Source organism: Cucurbitaria berberidis (genome assembly GCF_010015615.1).
Source record: "Cucurbitaria berberidis CBS 394.84 unplaced genomic scaffold K460scaffold_4, whole genome shotgun sequence".
In the NCBI taxonomy this organism is placed as follows: domain Eukaryota; kingdom Fungi; phylum Ascomycota; class Dothideomycetes; order Pleosporales; family Cucurbitariaceae; genus Cucurbitaria; species Cucurbitaria berberidis.
The window spans coordinates 1,024,313-1,037,956 of record NW_024468938.1 but is presented as its reverse complement, the minus strand read 5'-3'; the positions used below and the strand labels follow the sequence as shown (position 1 = coordinate 1,037,956).

At 53.0% G+C, this 13,644-nt stretch overlaps 6 protein-coding genes across 6 annotated transcripts; 2 read left to right on the top strand and 4 right to left on the bottom strand.

The window, feature by feature from the left end:
* Positions 1–291: 291 nt before the first annotated feature.
* On the bottom strand, positions 292–1,553 carry K460DRAFT_289672 (uncharacterized protein; the record flags this gene model as incomplete). The annotated part of the gene is made up of 2 exons (XM_040929136.1): positions 292–1,342; positions 1,402–1,553. 2 exons carry the CDS (start codon positions 1,551–1,553, stop codon positions 292–294), a joined length of 1,203 nt encoding a protein of 400 aa, XP_040785545.1.
* Positions 1,554–2,211: 658 nt separating this feature from the next.
* Positions 2,212–4,333, bottom strand: K460DRAFT_137235 (C6 zinc finger domain-containing protein). The gene is made up of 2 exons (XM_040926718.1): positions 4,321–4,333; positions 2,212–4,270 (listed from the first exon to the last, which is right to left on the bottom strand). The coding sequence occupies exon 2, from the start codon at positions 4,196–4,198 to the stop codon at positions 2,348–2,350; it is 1,851 nt and encodes a 616-aa protein (XP_040785544.1). The 5' UTR covers positions 4,199–4,270; positions 4,321–4,333; the 3' UTR covers positions 2,212–2,347.
* Positions 4,334–5,863: 1,530 nt separating this feature from the next.
* Positions 5,864–7,176, top strand: K460DRAFT_367899 (uncharacterized protein). The gene has a single exon (XM_040933673.1). The coding sequence runs from the start codon at positions 6,308–6,310 to the stop codon at positions 7,067–7,069; it is 762 nt and encodes a 253-aa protein (XP_040785543.1). The 5' UTR covers positions 5,864–6,307; the 3' UTR covers positions 7,070–7,176.
* Positions 7,177–7,202: 26 nt separating this feature from the next.
* Positions 7,203–8,422, bottom strand: K460DRAFT_418124 (uncharacterized protein). Its single transcript, XM_040937923.1, has one exon. It carries the CDS (start codon positions 8,406–8,408, stop codon positions 7,290–7,292), a length of 1,119 nt encoding a protein of 372 aa, XP_040785542.1. The 5' UTR covers positions 8,409–8,422; the 3' UTR covers positions 7,203–7,289.
* Positions 8,423–9,839: 1,417 nt separating this feature from the next.
* On the top strand, positions 9,840–11,143 carry K460DRAFT_288204 (tryptophan synthase beta subunit-like PLP-dependent enzyme; the record flags this gene model as incomplete). The annotated part of the gene is made up of 2 exons (XM_040929030.1): positions 9,840–10,161; positions 10,263–11,143. 2 exons carry the CDS (start codon positions 9,840–9,842, stop codon positions 11,141–11,143), a joined length of 1,203 nt encoding a protein of 400 aa, XP_040785541.1.
* A 96-nt stretch (positions 11,144–11,239) lies between these two features.
* On the bottom strand, positions 11,240–13,449 carry K460DRAFT_137168 (carboxypeptidase cpdS precursor). The gene is made up of 2 exons (XM_040926717.1): positions 12,850–13,449; positions 11,240–12,801 (listed from the first exon to the last, which is right to left on the bottom strand). Exons 1-2 carry the CDS (start codon positions 13,181–13,183, stop codon positions 11,336–11,338), a joined length of 1,800 nt encoding a protein of 599 aa, XP_040785540.1. The 5' UTR covers positions 13,184–13,449; the 3' UTR covers positions 11,240–11,335.
* Positions 13,450–13,644: the final 195 nt, after the last annotated feature.

Below are 13,644 nucleotides of genomic sequence, written 5' to 3'. Positions count from 1 at the left end.
CAAATGGTATTTGGCAAAAGACTATACCGCCCGTAGTGAGAAGCAAAAAGATCCCACAACCCCATCCAAATATATAAACGAGTAACCTTTCCGTGTCCCCGCCTGACCTTGGCTGGGGACAGATATGATGTGCCCTGCCACAGATAACGCTGTGTAAAGCGTAACAATAATTCCTCCGCGCCGTATGACTCCTCCAACACCGATTTTGATGTACAATGCAGTAATGACCCATTGGCCTTCCATGACTCGATTGAGCTCCGAGCGAAGTGATGGTAGTCGTTATTAGCCCTTCTAAAACCCTTCATCTTTTTGGTTCTTGCCCTGGTTCTTCCTCGCTGTCTCCTTCTCCTCCTCGGTAAGCTCGATCAAATCCGCGCCCTCCAAGCGGAATCCCTTCGCGTCAACAATGTGCTCATTCGCATGCCCCAGATACATCTGATGTAGCCGCGGCAGTAAATACTGCATAACGCCGTCTGCTAGGTTCTTGGCTACAAGACCTTTGTCGACCCAAAAGTGGCGCACAAAGACACCCTTGCAGCCACCTCTGTTTGCAGCTTCAGGCGCGCCGTTGGCTTCTACGCATGGTAGCACGCGAATGTCGTCTGGTCGGTCGTAGTCGTAGCGTAGGTAGTTGCCGAAGGCGGCTTGTTCGTGGGCCCAGTCTAGCTTCCATCGTGCGCAGCCCTGGTACTTCGTTTCTGACGGACATTCCGCCCACGCCTTGTACATCTCCTGCGTTCTCTTGCTCTGTCTCGCGATGACGAATCCAGTGTTCAAGTAGCGGTTGCCCTTTTCGTCGTAGTTCTGTGGCTCGTTGGGGTCGATGGACATCATGGCGAGGGTGTCGTCGGTCATATTCCAGTAGTTGAGGAGCCATTCGAGCGGGAGGTGAGGGTAGTGGAACATGACGTCGGAGTCCATGAAGACGATGTACTCGTGGGTCTTGAGGGCTTCCTTCATCATAGGAACCTTGACCCAGGTGCCCCAGCGGTCGGCGTAGTCGGGCGCGCGGATGAATTTGTAGTCGTAGCCGTGGATTTTGGCAAACATGAAATGACTGAGCATGCCCGCAGAGAGCGGTCGCATGCCCTTCCACTTCAAATCGGGGTTCATGAGCTGGCCCTCGCCCGTCAGCGGCCTACTATCGATATCCAATATGAGCACCTTCTTCCCCAGCTTCTGCTTAAACTTTGGCTCGCCATGCAGGCGATATACATCTCCGTCCTCGTCTGTGAAATTCCCGGCGTCAACGGGGTGTAGTATGGGGCCGTAGAGGGCTTTTATTATCGTAGACATCGATGTGTCATCATCGGAAAAAGATACGTTCTGGGTGTGGGGGTATCTGTCACATTGTATTAGCAACCGCAGTCAGGGAAGAGAAGAGGCTTGGGAAGAGCATACGTTGTCGACTTGAGGCTGCTAGGTATGTAGCTGGACGGATAGCTGTAGTAGATCAAGGCGAAGACCATGGGGATCAGGGTAATCAGCAGGACGCGCCGCCATCGGGCTTGCGGTCCCATGTTCGCAAGCGCCTGGTATGAGTAGTCCGCCATACCCATTGGTTTTGCGAACCCTCTGCGCGTGAAGGGGCCTTGGGTGGACTGAACCAATGTACAAGTCGGTGGAAGTTCGTCAGGGCGGAGGTTGCGGGAGCAACGGTGGCCTGGCGCGGAACTTGGGTCGCCAACACCAGCAAGTGCTTCGAAGTACGGGGTCGCGGTGACTGTAGAAGTCTCGAAAGTCGCAGCTATAAAAGGTGTGTACAGCGAAGAAAAAGAAACGAGCGTGAGAAAGGAGTCGTGATCGTCAAGGAGGCAACGTCAGCCAGACTTTCAGTACCTCGCAGGGGCCAGGGCTGCGAGAGCGCCGGGGGCAGGTTAAGCTCAGCTTTTTCACCGATGGGGTATGGCGCCCGGCCAAACAAGCTCTCCAGGGCTGAGGTGGCGTCGACTAGATTGAGATGCGCGCAATGGGTATAGAGACTGGGAGCACTGAATATTTCCCCTGAAGTTGTTCTGATGATTGCTATGCATCAAGTTGAGTGCGCCGCGCAACCCTTCGGCATTACTTTGCATTCGGCATTACCTGCCCATACGCATGCACGCCTTGTCTCACCGGCATCGTATCAAATCTAAAAATGGCTTCGATCGACACATGCACATGCGATTGGACGGTCTGAAACATTGTGCATCATCTTAAGGTTGTGGTATCGTGCTACATAGTACAAGCTCTTCCTCGCAGCTATCATGTTAAACGGTCGCACCGCCTTCGCAACGTTTGTTGCCTCGTGCCTCGCGCCCGACCAGAGAGAGAGAGCAGCTTCGACACGCGCACTAATATTACAATGTTAAACTTCAAGCAAGCGAAGCAACTCGAAATCCTTTGCGATTCCAGGACTGTCTCTTGCGCAGCTCTCAATGAGCTTCATCATGATCTGCACCCACTCCTGCCATCCTGCTGGCAACGTGTCCTGTAGCTTCGGATCTGGCGACCGCGCGACTGCATGGAACAACAACACTTGCCCAAAGCATTGGCAGCACCAACCAAATTTCAGCGGCAGCGCCGATAGCATTTGGGTACAGAGCCCCATCGTTGTCGGCCAGTACATGCCTCCCCGAAGACCCTCGCGTACTTCATTGTACTCGGCATCGTTGGTGTAGGCGGGAGCATGGAGTGCTTTGTAGAGGAACGGACGGCCGATGTGGAATTTGGCAACGAGGTAGCGGCTACGGAGCATGGCTTTGGCGATGACGTGCGCTGGACTTGGCGAGTCATCGGCGCTCTCATTGTCTGAGAACTGGAGTGATGGTGGGAGGTTCGCCCGCCACTGCTCCAGCTGGTGATGCATCTCTGCCGTCATGCTTGCACTCGGATAACCCTCTCTGTCGGCGAAGTAGTACAGACTTTGCTTCACACGGGTAAGGAGGATGCGATGTGCAGCCTGTGCAAGGAAATGAAAATTGAACAGGGAATCATCTTCATCTGTGAGAAGTCCTGAGATGGACGTCTTGGGACGAGGGCACGGCATGAACTTGGGTAGTGGTGTGTCAGACTCATAGTTCAGCAGGCCACTGTGGGGGAGAAGGTCCAGCTCTTGTGTGATGACACTTTCGTACATCAATGTGTTCCAGAACAGCCGCGAGAGCATGTCGCCTTCCCATTGATCGAAATCTGTGCTTTCTGTGTGCCCTAGAATGCTTGTGCAGCAGAGAGCCGCTCGATTCACCGTTGTCCATGAATCGAGCGGCCGCAGGGTTTGCGCGTAGTAGAGTGTCAAGAGCATGTAGAACTGGCCTGCTTGGAGGTCATTTTGACACATGAGGAAACCAAAACGCTTTCGAGCTTCGTTGAAGAACTTCAGACCTGATGGGGTGTCTACTGTGAGCTCATACCACTCGGGGTGGACGAAGCCGCCGACTGTCGATGGATGACGAGAGGGAAGGGCGAAGTTGCCTTCCTCGTGCGCCTTGACCGCCAGGCAGCCCAGTGCCAACACAGCCAGGACTAAGCAAGACTCAATGTCATGCCCAAATTCATTCTCCATAGCCAAACCCAATGTGCTCGAGTAAAATTGGAACCTATCGAGAATAGGCGTGTTGCGGTGGAAAACAGCAAAGTAAGCATCTGCAAGTCCTTTGACGGCAGACTGAGGGAGACTCATTAACCAGGAGTCAGGAAGCGTGCCATACGGACGATCAATGTGTATTGGCAATGCCACTCTATGGTTTTCGATGTCCATTATATAGTCTTGCGGGAGCTCAGCGCGCGCAGAGACAAAGTCAGCGGGTAGTATCTGTTTAACGGAAGGCCAGAGTGCGACACGGTGCTGGCTGAAGGAGAGCGACACTCTGTTGTGCGTTTCAGGTACAGAGAAGGGACTTTTGCCTGGTGTTGTCGCAACTTGAGGCGACATTGCGAGCTCGTGTATGCTCTTTCTATCATTGCGTGAGTGGCTTGAGAGAGTGACTGGAACATGGCTCCCCGGGCTGGGGTGGGAGAAGGTTGACTGGGGCGACCGGTGGTCGAAAAGCGGTCCAGGAGGCGGAAGTGGCGCTACAGACGAAAGGTTGGGTGTGGTGATGGCCGCTGTCAGGTCCTCTATTTTGGACTCGAGGCGACGGATTGCGTTGATAGCGACAGCCATGGATTGGTCCTTCTTGGTGGCGCGAGGTGTTTGGTATGTGCATTCCAGGTTCATGGTCCTGCAGTACCCGCATCTTGGTCTATCTTCATCACATCGCGTCTTTCTCGACCTACAAATGTCACAGGCCTGTCAAGGAGAGTCAGTACCAAGTTGAAGGTGAGTATGCTCCAGCATACGAACCAAGGTGGCCATGAAGGACCGCGGCTTCTTCAACGATGAGCCCTCCCCATCCTCGTGACTCCCGCTGCCCTCGGCGTCATGAGACGCGTGTCGATCAGAAGGCTCGGCATACGACGGGGAGGTTATACTGTCGCGAGGCCGCTTGGTCATAGCATATTACATAGCCCTGGAGGTTGAGGCTATCTAGTCGTGCATGGAACGGCGCGAGTGGCCTGCTGCTGCACGGTGAGATGACTACAAACCGGCTGGTGGGGCAAACGCGGCCGCACGGACGTGTTTTGGTTAGCTAAACTAAACACAACCTCGTCCATGGTGCCTGTCTTTCTTCTCCACGACTCCAACCTCACTTCGAGGCGCGCAACCTTTGGGTAGCTGCCCCGCCCTCTCATGGCTGGTGCGCAGCGCCTGAATTGCGTTGGAGTCGTCTTTTACTGAGAAGAAAGCGTAACAGCACCGCTTCTGTCTGACTTTCTGGCGTTTTCAGTTGATATCATTACTGACACAAGATTTAGACTCGACGATTCCCAAGTTACTTGGAGTTTCGCTCAATATACTGTTCTTTTAGTCAAAGTGTGGCAGCTCCACTTGTGTCTAATGTTCTGTTCATGCTACTGTTCAATCGTACTGATAGATTCTCAGGTCCCATCATGCTCAAGCAGCTACTCGGCCTTTTGATGGCCTTGCAGCACCACTACGTGTTTTTTTGTTGCGTTCTGTTCTGTTCTTATGGCTCTGGCAAAGCCTCTCGTGTCTGACTTCCTGATTCATCCATCATGGAATGTGAACTGACTTCTTGAAGCTATAATTTCGACCTCTGCCACGCCAAAATATTGTCAACTGTCCAACTGTTCAGCAATTTCAACTGGAGTTGCCTGCATCATGCCATTTTCACTCCATGGCTGGCCTGATGTGTGGCGAGTCGACATGCTGGACCCTTCACGCCATGAGACCTCTGACCGCTGTCTGTCAAACTTCGTTCCCTTTTGAAGTATTTGGCACGGCTAGGCCCGCTGAGCCCATGTTGCTGTTCTGCGCTTCTCTAGCCGCAGAGCCGTGCCATTCCATGCTGCGGGCAATGCTCAAGGCGTCATTGTCACGATGCTGCACGAGGGACCCTGCTGCCGCACCACATTGCCAAACGCGACAACGGGTATCCAGACGACGTAGCTGTTGATTGAGCATGTTCACGCGTCCAATGATAGTCGCACAGTTCCCCAAGCGCCCGCAGTACTATGAAGCTATGTTGCTGCCAGCCTCATGTCGGCCAGCGTGTTCGCTCTGCCAAGCGCCACACAGGGCTTTCTGCTCCTGCCCATTTCGTTCCGCTCAACGAGGTGTCATGGCCTTCACGCACGCCCACTTGCAATCAGGCCACGGCACCGCATCTTCACGGTCATCCGAGGAATCACATAGCCAACTCCGCGGAGACCCCCTTTTCTTCCTCACTAAGCGTTATCTCTTTTCTTGCAAGAAGTATGAAGGTGAGGCCTTCATGATAGAGCCACGCTGCCGGCAATAGTCCGGCACCACGATAGCGCCATGCCGCCGCCAATAGGCTCTTGAAGAGGAGGCTATGTAAGCAGAACTGAGGTTCTTGCAGGGGCCTAGGGGTCGGCAGAAACCGCTCGTACAGTGAAGCAGAAGCAAAAGGAAGCTCTCCGTCCTGTCTGCGACGAATGGGAGGCCAGGAATCGATTCTACCTGTCACGGGTGCGAAGGAGCACGACAGAAGCTTCCTCGAATCTGGCATATCTTCACCTCCAAGCGAAGAGACAGAATCATCGTGAGAACGCCAGGAGCCTGCTGGCAGCCCCCGGGGAATTGCCAGTACTGTCTATATAAAGGGCGCCCCCCCTTGCACTTTTTGACTTTTTTTCAGCCATCCAACATCTTCTCACAGCTGTCACTGAATTGTCTTCTCATCTCTCGATTCTTGAGTCTTCCACAAGCAACATCTTCCCAGAAGCACCATTCTCGACTACCATGTCTCTTCCACAAGCACCAACCGAGAACACCATGTCTCACGTCATCATCCCGGCCGCTGTTGAGCCTTCTGGCCCTCAGTTCCAGCGGTTTCCCAACGAACTCCTCCTCGAGATCATCAAGTACTCGGTCGCCTTGTCGCCCGACTCCAAGCTCGGCAACGTCGTCGACAAGAAATACTTCTACTTCCTCAACTCCTTAGGCCCCTTCTTCAAGCTCCGCAAGGTCTCAAAGCTCTTCGCCTCCCTCGCCACCCGTGCCTTCTACGAGGTCAACTACTTCAAGTTCGTCTCCATCAACGCCAAGCCTGGCCAAAAGGCTTTGGATACTACAATCCCCATGCTCCTGCCTCCTATCCACGTCCGTGGCTACCTTCGCCGCATACATCTCGCCATCTGCCTCGCCGACTTCTTCACCACAACGAACCGTGGAGACGAGGTCCCACAAGCACAACGTTGGTGCGCCCAGCACCGCATCACTACCATCCAAGACCTCTTTGCCCATTGCTATGGTGCTCGGCATCTGCGTGCGCTCAGCGACCATACGCTGGCTTCTGGCCGTCTTTCGGAGGTGAACCTCCACATCCTCACCGACTTCCGCTTCCTGGATGCGGCAAATTTCAAGGCAACAATGGCGCTCTTCACTGAGGCGCTCTTCGTGGTGACGGCTGGCAAAGTCCAGATCACCGTCACCAACGAATGGGGCCTCAGTGAGGCCTGGCACACAGAGCTGGTGAAGACCATTGGCGTCAAGGAGCAGTAGGTGCTGGGTGGTTTTGTTATGGTGGTGGACGGATGTGTGGCTGGGTGGTCACAAAGTTTTGATAGTCACCCAGCTGTTGTAGCTGACAGCATATGAATGACATATGGTCCTTTCTAGATGTATACTTGACAGTGCCTTGAGTCCCTCCACGCTACTTGATGTGACCAGCCTGCAGCATCACAACATGCACTGAAGCCTTCCCCGCACCCCCATAACCTACCTATACACCCGTTAATCGTGCATTGAAGTCCGAAAGCCAATGCAAGCGGGGAGTATTAATCCACTCAACCTCGCTCGCGTCCACCTTCAACAAATTCTCCAACATCTTCTTCCCGCCCTCAATCACCACCTTACGCGCCTTGATAACAATACCAGCCTGCCTAACAAAATCCAAGAACTCCCCATCATACTTTACTCCAATTTCAGTCTCGATCTTAACCTTCAACTCCTCCAACCGAGCAAACCCCACCTCCGCGTCCGTAAGCTCAAGCAGCGTCTTCCACCCCGTCGATCGCCGCAGCTCACGCACGCACGTCACGCGCTTCTCAAGCGCACTATAAGGCAACGCCGTCTTATCACCCGCCGTCATCCGCACATGATGCTCAGCAACTTCGTCCGCGTTAAAGTACCAGCTGCTCACTTTGACGGTGATATCGAGGCGGCGCAGCTGCGCGCGGATCGCTGGTGGAGGCAGATAGACGCCGTATGGCGGGATAGGCCTATACCCATCGGAGCGGTCGTTGCACAGGAACTTGTTGGTCCTATAGAAGGCTTCTAGGACCATGGGGTAGAGCGTGCGGTTTAGTGTAAGGAAGCGTGCTAGCCTGCCGCGGGGGGCGATGTGGCAGCTGAATGCCCGATAGGTGATGGGTCTTTGCTTGCTCATTTCTAGGGCGTGGTAGAGGATCATGACGATGAGTTCGTTGGGGACGCGCTGGTAGGCGCTGGGTTTCTTGTCGGTTGTGTGGGTGAGCGAGGCTGAGTTTGCTCGCAACGACCAGGCACTTTCTCGCGACATCAAGGGTGTTGTGAGGCCCAGCGCAGGTGAGATGGTTGGGTGTGAGGTGTTGGAGTTGGAAATCATATTTGGACTTGCTGAGATGTTCTGGTGAAGTGTGGTTGTATGTTGTGTAGTTGTATGGTATGTGTATAGTTGCAAGTGTGAAGTTGTATATGTGTATTTGCACGTGTGGAGTTGTATATCTGTAGTTCTACGTGTGTAGTTGTATAGTGTATAGTTGTATAGTGTGTAGTTGTATGGTGTGTAGTTGTATAGTGTATAGTGGTGAGTGGTGTAGTCGTGGGTGTTGTAGTTGAGTTCTGCTGTACTAATGAGCATTAACGGGCGAAACTTATATATGAACTCCTTGCATCCATATTTCGGGGTCAAAATTATGGAACCAAAATGAGCTCACCAAATCTCGGATTCAATACATTGAGACCTCAACTCAGCAGCATGGGAAAGTCAGCCATTATCTTCTCCCGGACCATTGTTGAGATTTGGAAAGAAGACTCAACCAAGCTAAGACGTAATACTAGTGCGTGAGCAAGTTAGAGATTCCATAGAAATAATGGTAGGAAGGGATGCTGACACAATAAACATGCTCTAACCACCTTGCCGACGGCCTTTACTGTTCCCTTCAAATTGACGCATTTCGTTGGCCAATCAGCCCTCATCTGATTGCACTGTCTGCTCTTTCCTTCGGAACTCATTATTGGCCTCAAAACATGAATATTTCCCCTACCATACAGGCTTGACCAGAGTACCACAGTCCATATAATCTTTACGGTCATGTGAGCAGCGATATCATGAAGAGATGACAGAGGATATCGAAAGCATGGAAAGCCCGAACGAGGGCTAGGGGCAAATATGCTACCGAGGGTCGAATAGTACACGTCTTAATGACCGACCGAGTAAGTGCAGGATGAACGATACATGGTACCACCGAGTTGATGTGTATTGGTAAAGCTCTAGTCAGTGAGATACCTTGCTACGATATAGTGAGACAGCTATGAAGCGTGATTAGCACATGTACGATACTTCTCGTTCGCATGGAATGCGAAAGTACTCCCCGTCCTCAAACCGCGTTGCTATCTAATCATACATAGCCCTTGTGAAGACTGAGATGATTCGATGCTAGATACTTGGATGAATTAGCACGTTTCCCTTAGCTCAACGAACCCTCAGATGTACAAACACCTGGAATACGTCTCAGGGCTGTGTTAATAGGCACCCAATGAGTCCCCGCTGTCTCCACCTTCATCTCTTGCCCTTCTCTTCTGCGAATGCCGTGGTGTGATCCTACGCAATGGGGGCCACATCTCTACTAAAACAGACAGCCTCTCATTATTCGTTTCAGTAGTGCTCTGTAAACTTGCATCAATATCCGCATTGGTTGTCATCTTCGCCTAGATGAGGCGAAATGAGATCGGACAGCGCTAGATCATGTGTGCTGCTTCGTGAGACTTTTTATGGCCTTGGGGCTTTTAGTAAAGGCAGCTAAGAAGGAGCGTCTTAATTAGGTGACGAGGCAACCTATCTTAACTCTCTGTGCTTCGGGTTATTGTGGAGTAAGGAGTTAGTATTACCGTTCTCAGGTGCTATGTAGTTGCGCTTTCCCGGTGCACGCCAGCATGACTCGCGTCACCGTCCCCACACCTACGCCATCCTCCATCAAGATATCAACATCTCGATACTACTCACGATGCCTTGTACCCGCCCCAACCCTTCCTTCAATCGCCTAAACTACCCACCAAAATACCCGTCTCAATGTCCCATCTCCCGCTGACCCGCGCCTCGGTCGAAGACGCTCATGCGCTCATACAACCCCACATCCACCGCACGCCCGTCCTGACAAACACCACGCTATCGAGCCTCGCATCTACGCCTCAAACTACCGATGCGCTGAAAGGAACACAATGGGAGGGACAGCAGCCCGCGAACCCCAAGTTCAAGCTGTTCTTCAAATGCGAGAATTTCCAGAAGATAGGCGCGTTTAAAGTGCGCGGCGCGTTTCACGCGGTGATACGCCTCATACAAGAGCGGGGCATTGAAGAAGTGAGGAAGAGCGGGGTGGTCACGCATAGCAGTGGTATGTCTCTATCACTACGATTTCTAGAGTAGAGGCTACTTTGTTACCTATTGGCAAAGGAAAACATGATGTATTGTATCTAGACTGACGACTCGGATCAGGAAACCACGCGCAAGCCCTCGCCCTCGCGGCGAAATCCTTCCAAATCCCCGCACACATCGTCATGCCAAAGATCAGCACGCCCTCCAAGATCGCCGGGACGCAGGCCCAGGGCGCTATCGTGCATTTCAGCGGATCTACCGCGCAAGAGCGCGAGGCCGCCGTCGCAGAGGTTATTGCACAGACAGGCGCTACTTTGATCCCGCCGTACGATCATCCGAACATTATTCTCGGCCAGGGCACCATGGCGTTGGAGATACAGAAAGAGGTTCAAGAGCTTCTTCAGGGGAACTCAGAGCTTGGTGTGCACGGGGACGTACGTGGGATAGATGCGGTGATTGCGCCGTGTGGGGGTGGAGGAATGCTCTCTGGGATTGCAGTTGCGCTTCACGACACAGGCGTCAAAGTGTTTAGCGCAGAGCCGAGTTTCCAGGGCGGCGACGATGCGCGGCGAGGCGTGGAAGCTGGGGAGAGGATTACGACTGTCAAAACACTTACCATTGCGGATGGGCTGCGGACACCGCTAGGCGAATACACCTGGAAGATCATCTCGGATAAGAGCTATGTGAAGGGGCTGTACGCTGTCACGGAGCAGAATATCAAGGATGCGATGAAGCTGGTGCTGGAGCGGATGAAGTGCTTCGTCGAGCCGAGCGCGGTCGTTGGCCTCGCGACGATCTTATACAATGAGAATTTCCGGAAGATGGTGGAGCAGGAAGCCCCGGAGGAGGGGTGGAATATTGGAGTCGTGTTCAGCGGAGGAAATACCACAATTGACGCTATCACCAAGATGTTCGCTGACGTGCCGGAGGAGACAAAGGAGAGGGAAGAAGGCGTTCTGGGGAGTGACGGGAAGAGGGTAGCGGAGAATGTCGCTGGATGAGTAGCCGAGAAAAGATGGTGTTCAATGCATTCCCAGCGCATCCGTTCGAACCTGAAAATGGGCTTTTTACAACAACTCGCCAAAGTCACTTGATATTGGAAAGCGTGATGTTTTTGCGAGCGACGCGCAATTATGGCATTACTGCAAACTATATCGTGGTCTTCATTACTTCATCACCACCCACCGCAACACCTAGTACAGCTCAACCGCCGGCTTCATAGCAGCCAAGTCCCTCTTGGCATAGCCCGTCGAGTTGGTCGAGTTACCCTGCGGCAGCGTAGTGAACGGCACCGTGCTCTCCAGGCTCTCGATACGTCCGAGCAGGAATTCCAATTGCCTATACGCACTGCTAGGCTGATACTGGGGTACCATATGTCCACTCAGCGCCTGCTGAACGAACGTCAACTTGCGCTCCGTATGCACTTTACCCATGATACCCTTGGCGCTCAAGCTCGTCATGCTCAAGTCTGCATGGTACGGCACGTAGAAGTTTTCAGTTGGCGGAGACTGGAAACCTTGGAGGCCGCCCCATGTCATATTTTGGATGGTCATGAGCGTGCCGTTGTAGAGGAGGATGTAGTCGAGTTCGCCGTGCGCGATGATTGTGCGATCCAGACCGTCGATGATGCGCGGGATGACTTCCCAGCTAGACTGGCCCGAGGTGTCGGTGTCCAACACACCATTCTGGCATTCAGCCCAAGGCTGAATCGGCGCGTTGATGGCCTTTTGAACCGCGGTGCGATTAAAGTAAATCTCCGTACCAGCAACAACGTAGTCGAAGCTACCAGGGAAACCGAGCACGTCCCAGAGCAGCGGGCAGGTCGTGGAGATATCGTAAACGTCGAAGCAAGGGTTTGGGTAGAAGACGGCATCGTAGATGTCTTTCCAGAGGCCACAACCTTCAACTGTGGCATTATTCGTCGGCTCTGGAAGCTTGCCCGAAGGTGGGAACGTCAGGTATGTCTCCGTGTAGTTTGTATATCCACACTTGTCGGCACGCTCATGAATATCCTTCAAGAACGTCTCATTAAAGTTGAATAGACCCGACCACTTATCGACAAACGGCACAGCAGGGATGTCTCTGAGGATAGTGTCCTCCGCAACACTCGGATCGTAGAACATGACACCCTTGACGTCGTAGAATTCCGTATCGTTCTTGCTCAACATGGCATCGGCAATGAAAGGCACGTAGCGTCCAGCGTAGGATTCACCCGTAATATACACCTTGCGGTTATTCAGGCCGAACGTATTGATGAAGTTCTTGAAGAAGCCAAGGAACTCCTCCGCAGTCTCTTCTTGGCTCGTGGCGGTAGCATTGCCCTGCGAGAATCCGGTGCCAACGGGCTGTTCAACCCAGACCATATTAGTCAAGTTTGCCCAATTCCATGGGTTATAGACGGCTTTTGGTCCACTTCCGTACTGCCAGGAGATCGGGCCGTTCTCTTGAAGAAAGCCCTCAAGCGAAGAACAGCCTGGACCTCCGTTGAGCCAGATCGTAATTTCGTCGTCGGCATCCTTGTTCTCGGTAGGGAAGAACCAGAAGTAGAGTTGGGAGGTCTCGTTGGATTTGTCGCTGATGGGTAGAAGTCCAGCATAGGATTCACCAATGTCGAAGTTGACATCTGGGATAGCGCCTGCTGTACCATTTACCACAAATTCTACATGGGGTTAGCTAGCTTTTAACATAGTTTGAATGAAGTACTTGCTCTTGGACGCCTCGGTGGTAATAATAGGTTCAACCTGACGCCTGCGAAGCGGCGCGGCCTGTCTAGGTCGGGCGAAGCTCGGCCTTGAGAGTTCAGTCTTCATGCCAACAGAGCGAGCGCTTCGTGCAGCGGCGCTGGCTGCGAGGCCGCCAAGGGCCACGAGAGAAAGCAACTGCATATTTGGTGACACCGAAAGCACAAAGTCCGACTTGGGGTTCAAGAGGGCTTCAGCTGGGGCAGTTGAAAGCTCAGAGGAAACTGAGACGGGCAGAGGGCCTTCAAGTAAGGATGCGAAGAGCGTGGCGGCGACGTCACCTCGGAGCTTACCCTGCATGCGACGCGACAGCTATCTGCCCTGGCTTTGCACAGACTGATAGTCGATAGCAAACTGGGGTCGTCGACATACCTGATTAGGCAGGAGGATATTGATCCTTCAAGCCTGGTGAGACCGGCCATTGCTCCAACTGCTGCCTTTTCTCGTCACAATGCTTGCTGTGATCTAGTCCAGCTCATCTCGCAGTGCTGTGATGTAGGGCAATATCATCTGGTCGTACATGCGACATAGACCCAGGATTGTGTGCTGTTCAGGTACCAAGCACGATGCAGGCGGGGAAAGACATGGATGCCAGGCACACGACCATATCAACGGTCCGTAGTTTGCACACAAGCTTCATCAAGCCCCGCCATGCCAGCCACCGCCGAGGTCAAGCTCCGATAAACCCACTCTTTAATGCTTGATATCGGGCGAACAACTGGATCAAGCTGTGTGCTTCCGGCGTTTTCTTATCGTGTTTC

Bases quoted from the DNA above. Each gene is read 5' to 3' on its own strand.
- K460DRAFT_137235 (XM_040926718.1), bottom strand. From the start codon at position 4,198: ATGAACCTGGAATGCACATACCAAACACCTCGCGCCACCAAGAAGGAC.
- K460DRAFT_367899 (XM_040933673.1), top strand. From the start codon at position 6,308: ATGTCTCTTCCACAAGCACCAACCGAGAACACCATGTCTCACGTCATC.
- K460DRAFT_418124 (XM_040937923.1), bottom strand. From the start codon at position 8,408: ATGCTCATTAGTACAGCAGAACTCAACTACAACACCCACGACTACACC.
- K460DRAFT_137168 (XM_040926717.1), bottom strand. From the start codon at position 13,183: ATGCAGGGTAAGCTCCGAGGTGACGTCGCCGCCACGCTCTTCGCATCC. The intron at 12,802-12,849 runs GCAAGTACTTCA...AACCCCATGTAG, and splicing joins TACCACCGAGGCGTCCAAGA to AATTTGTGGTAAATGGTACA.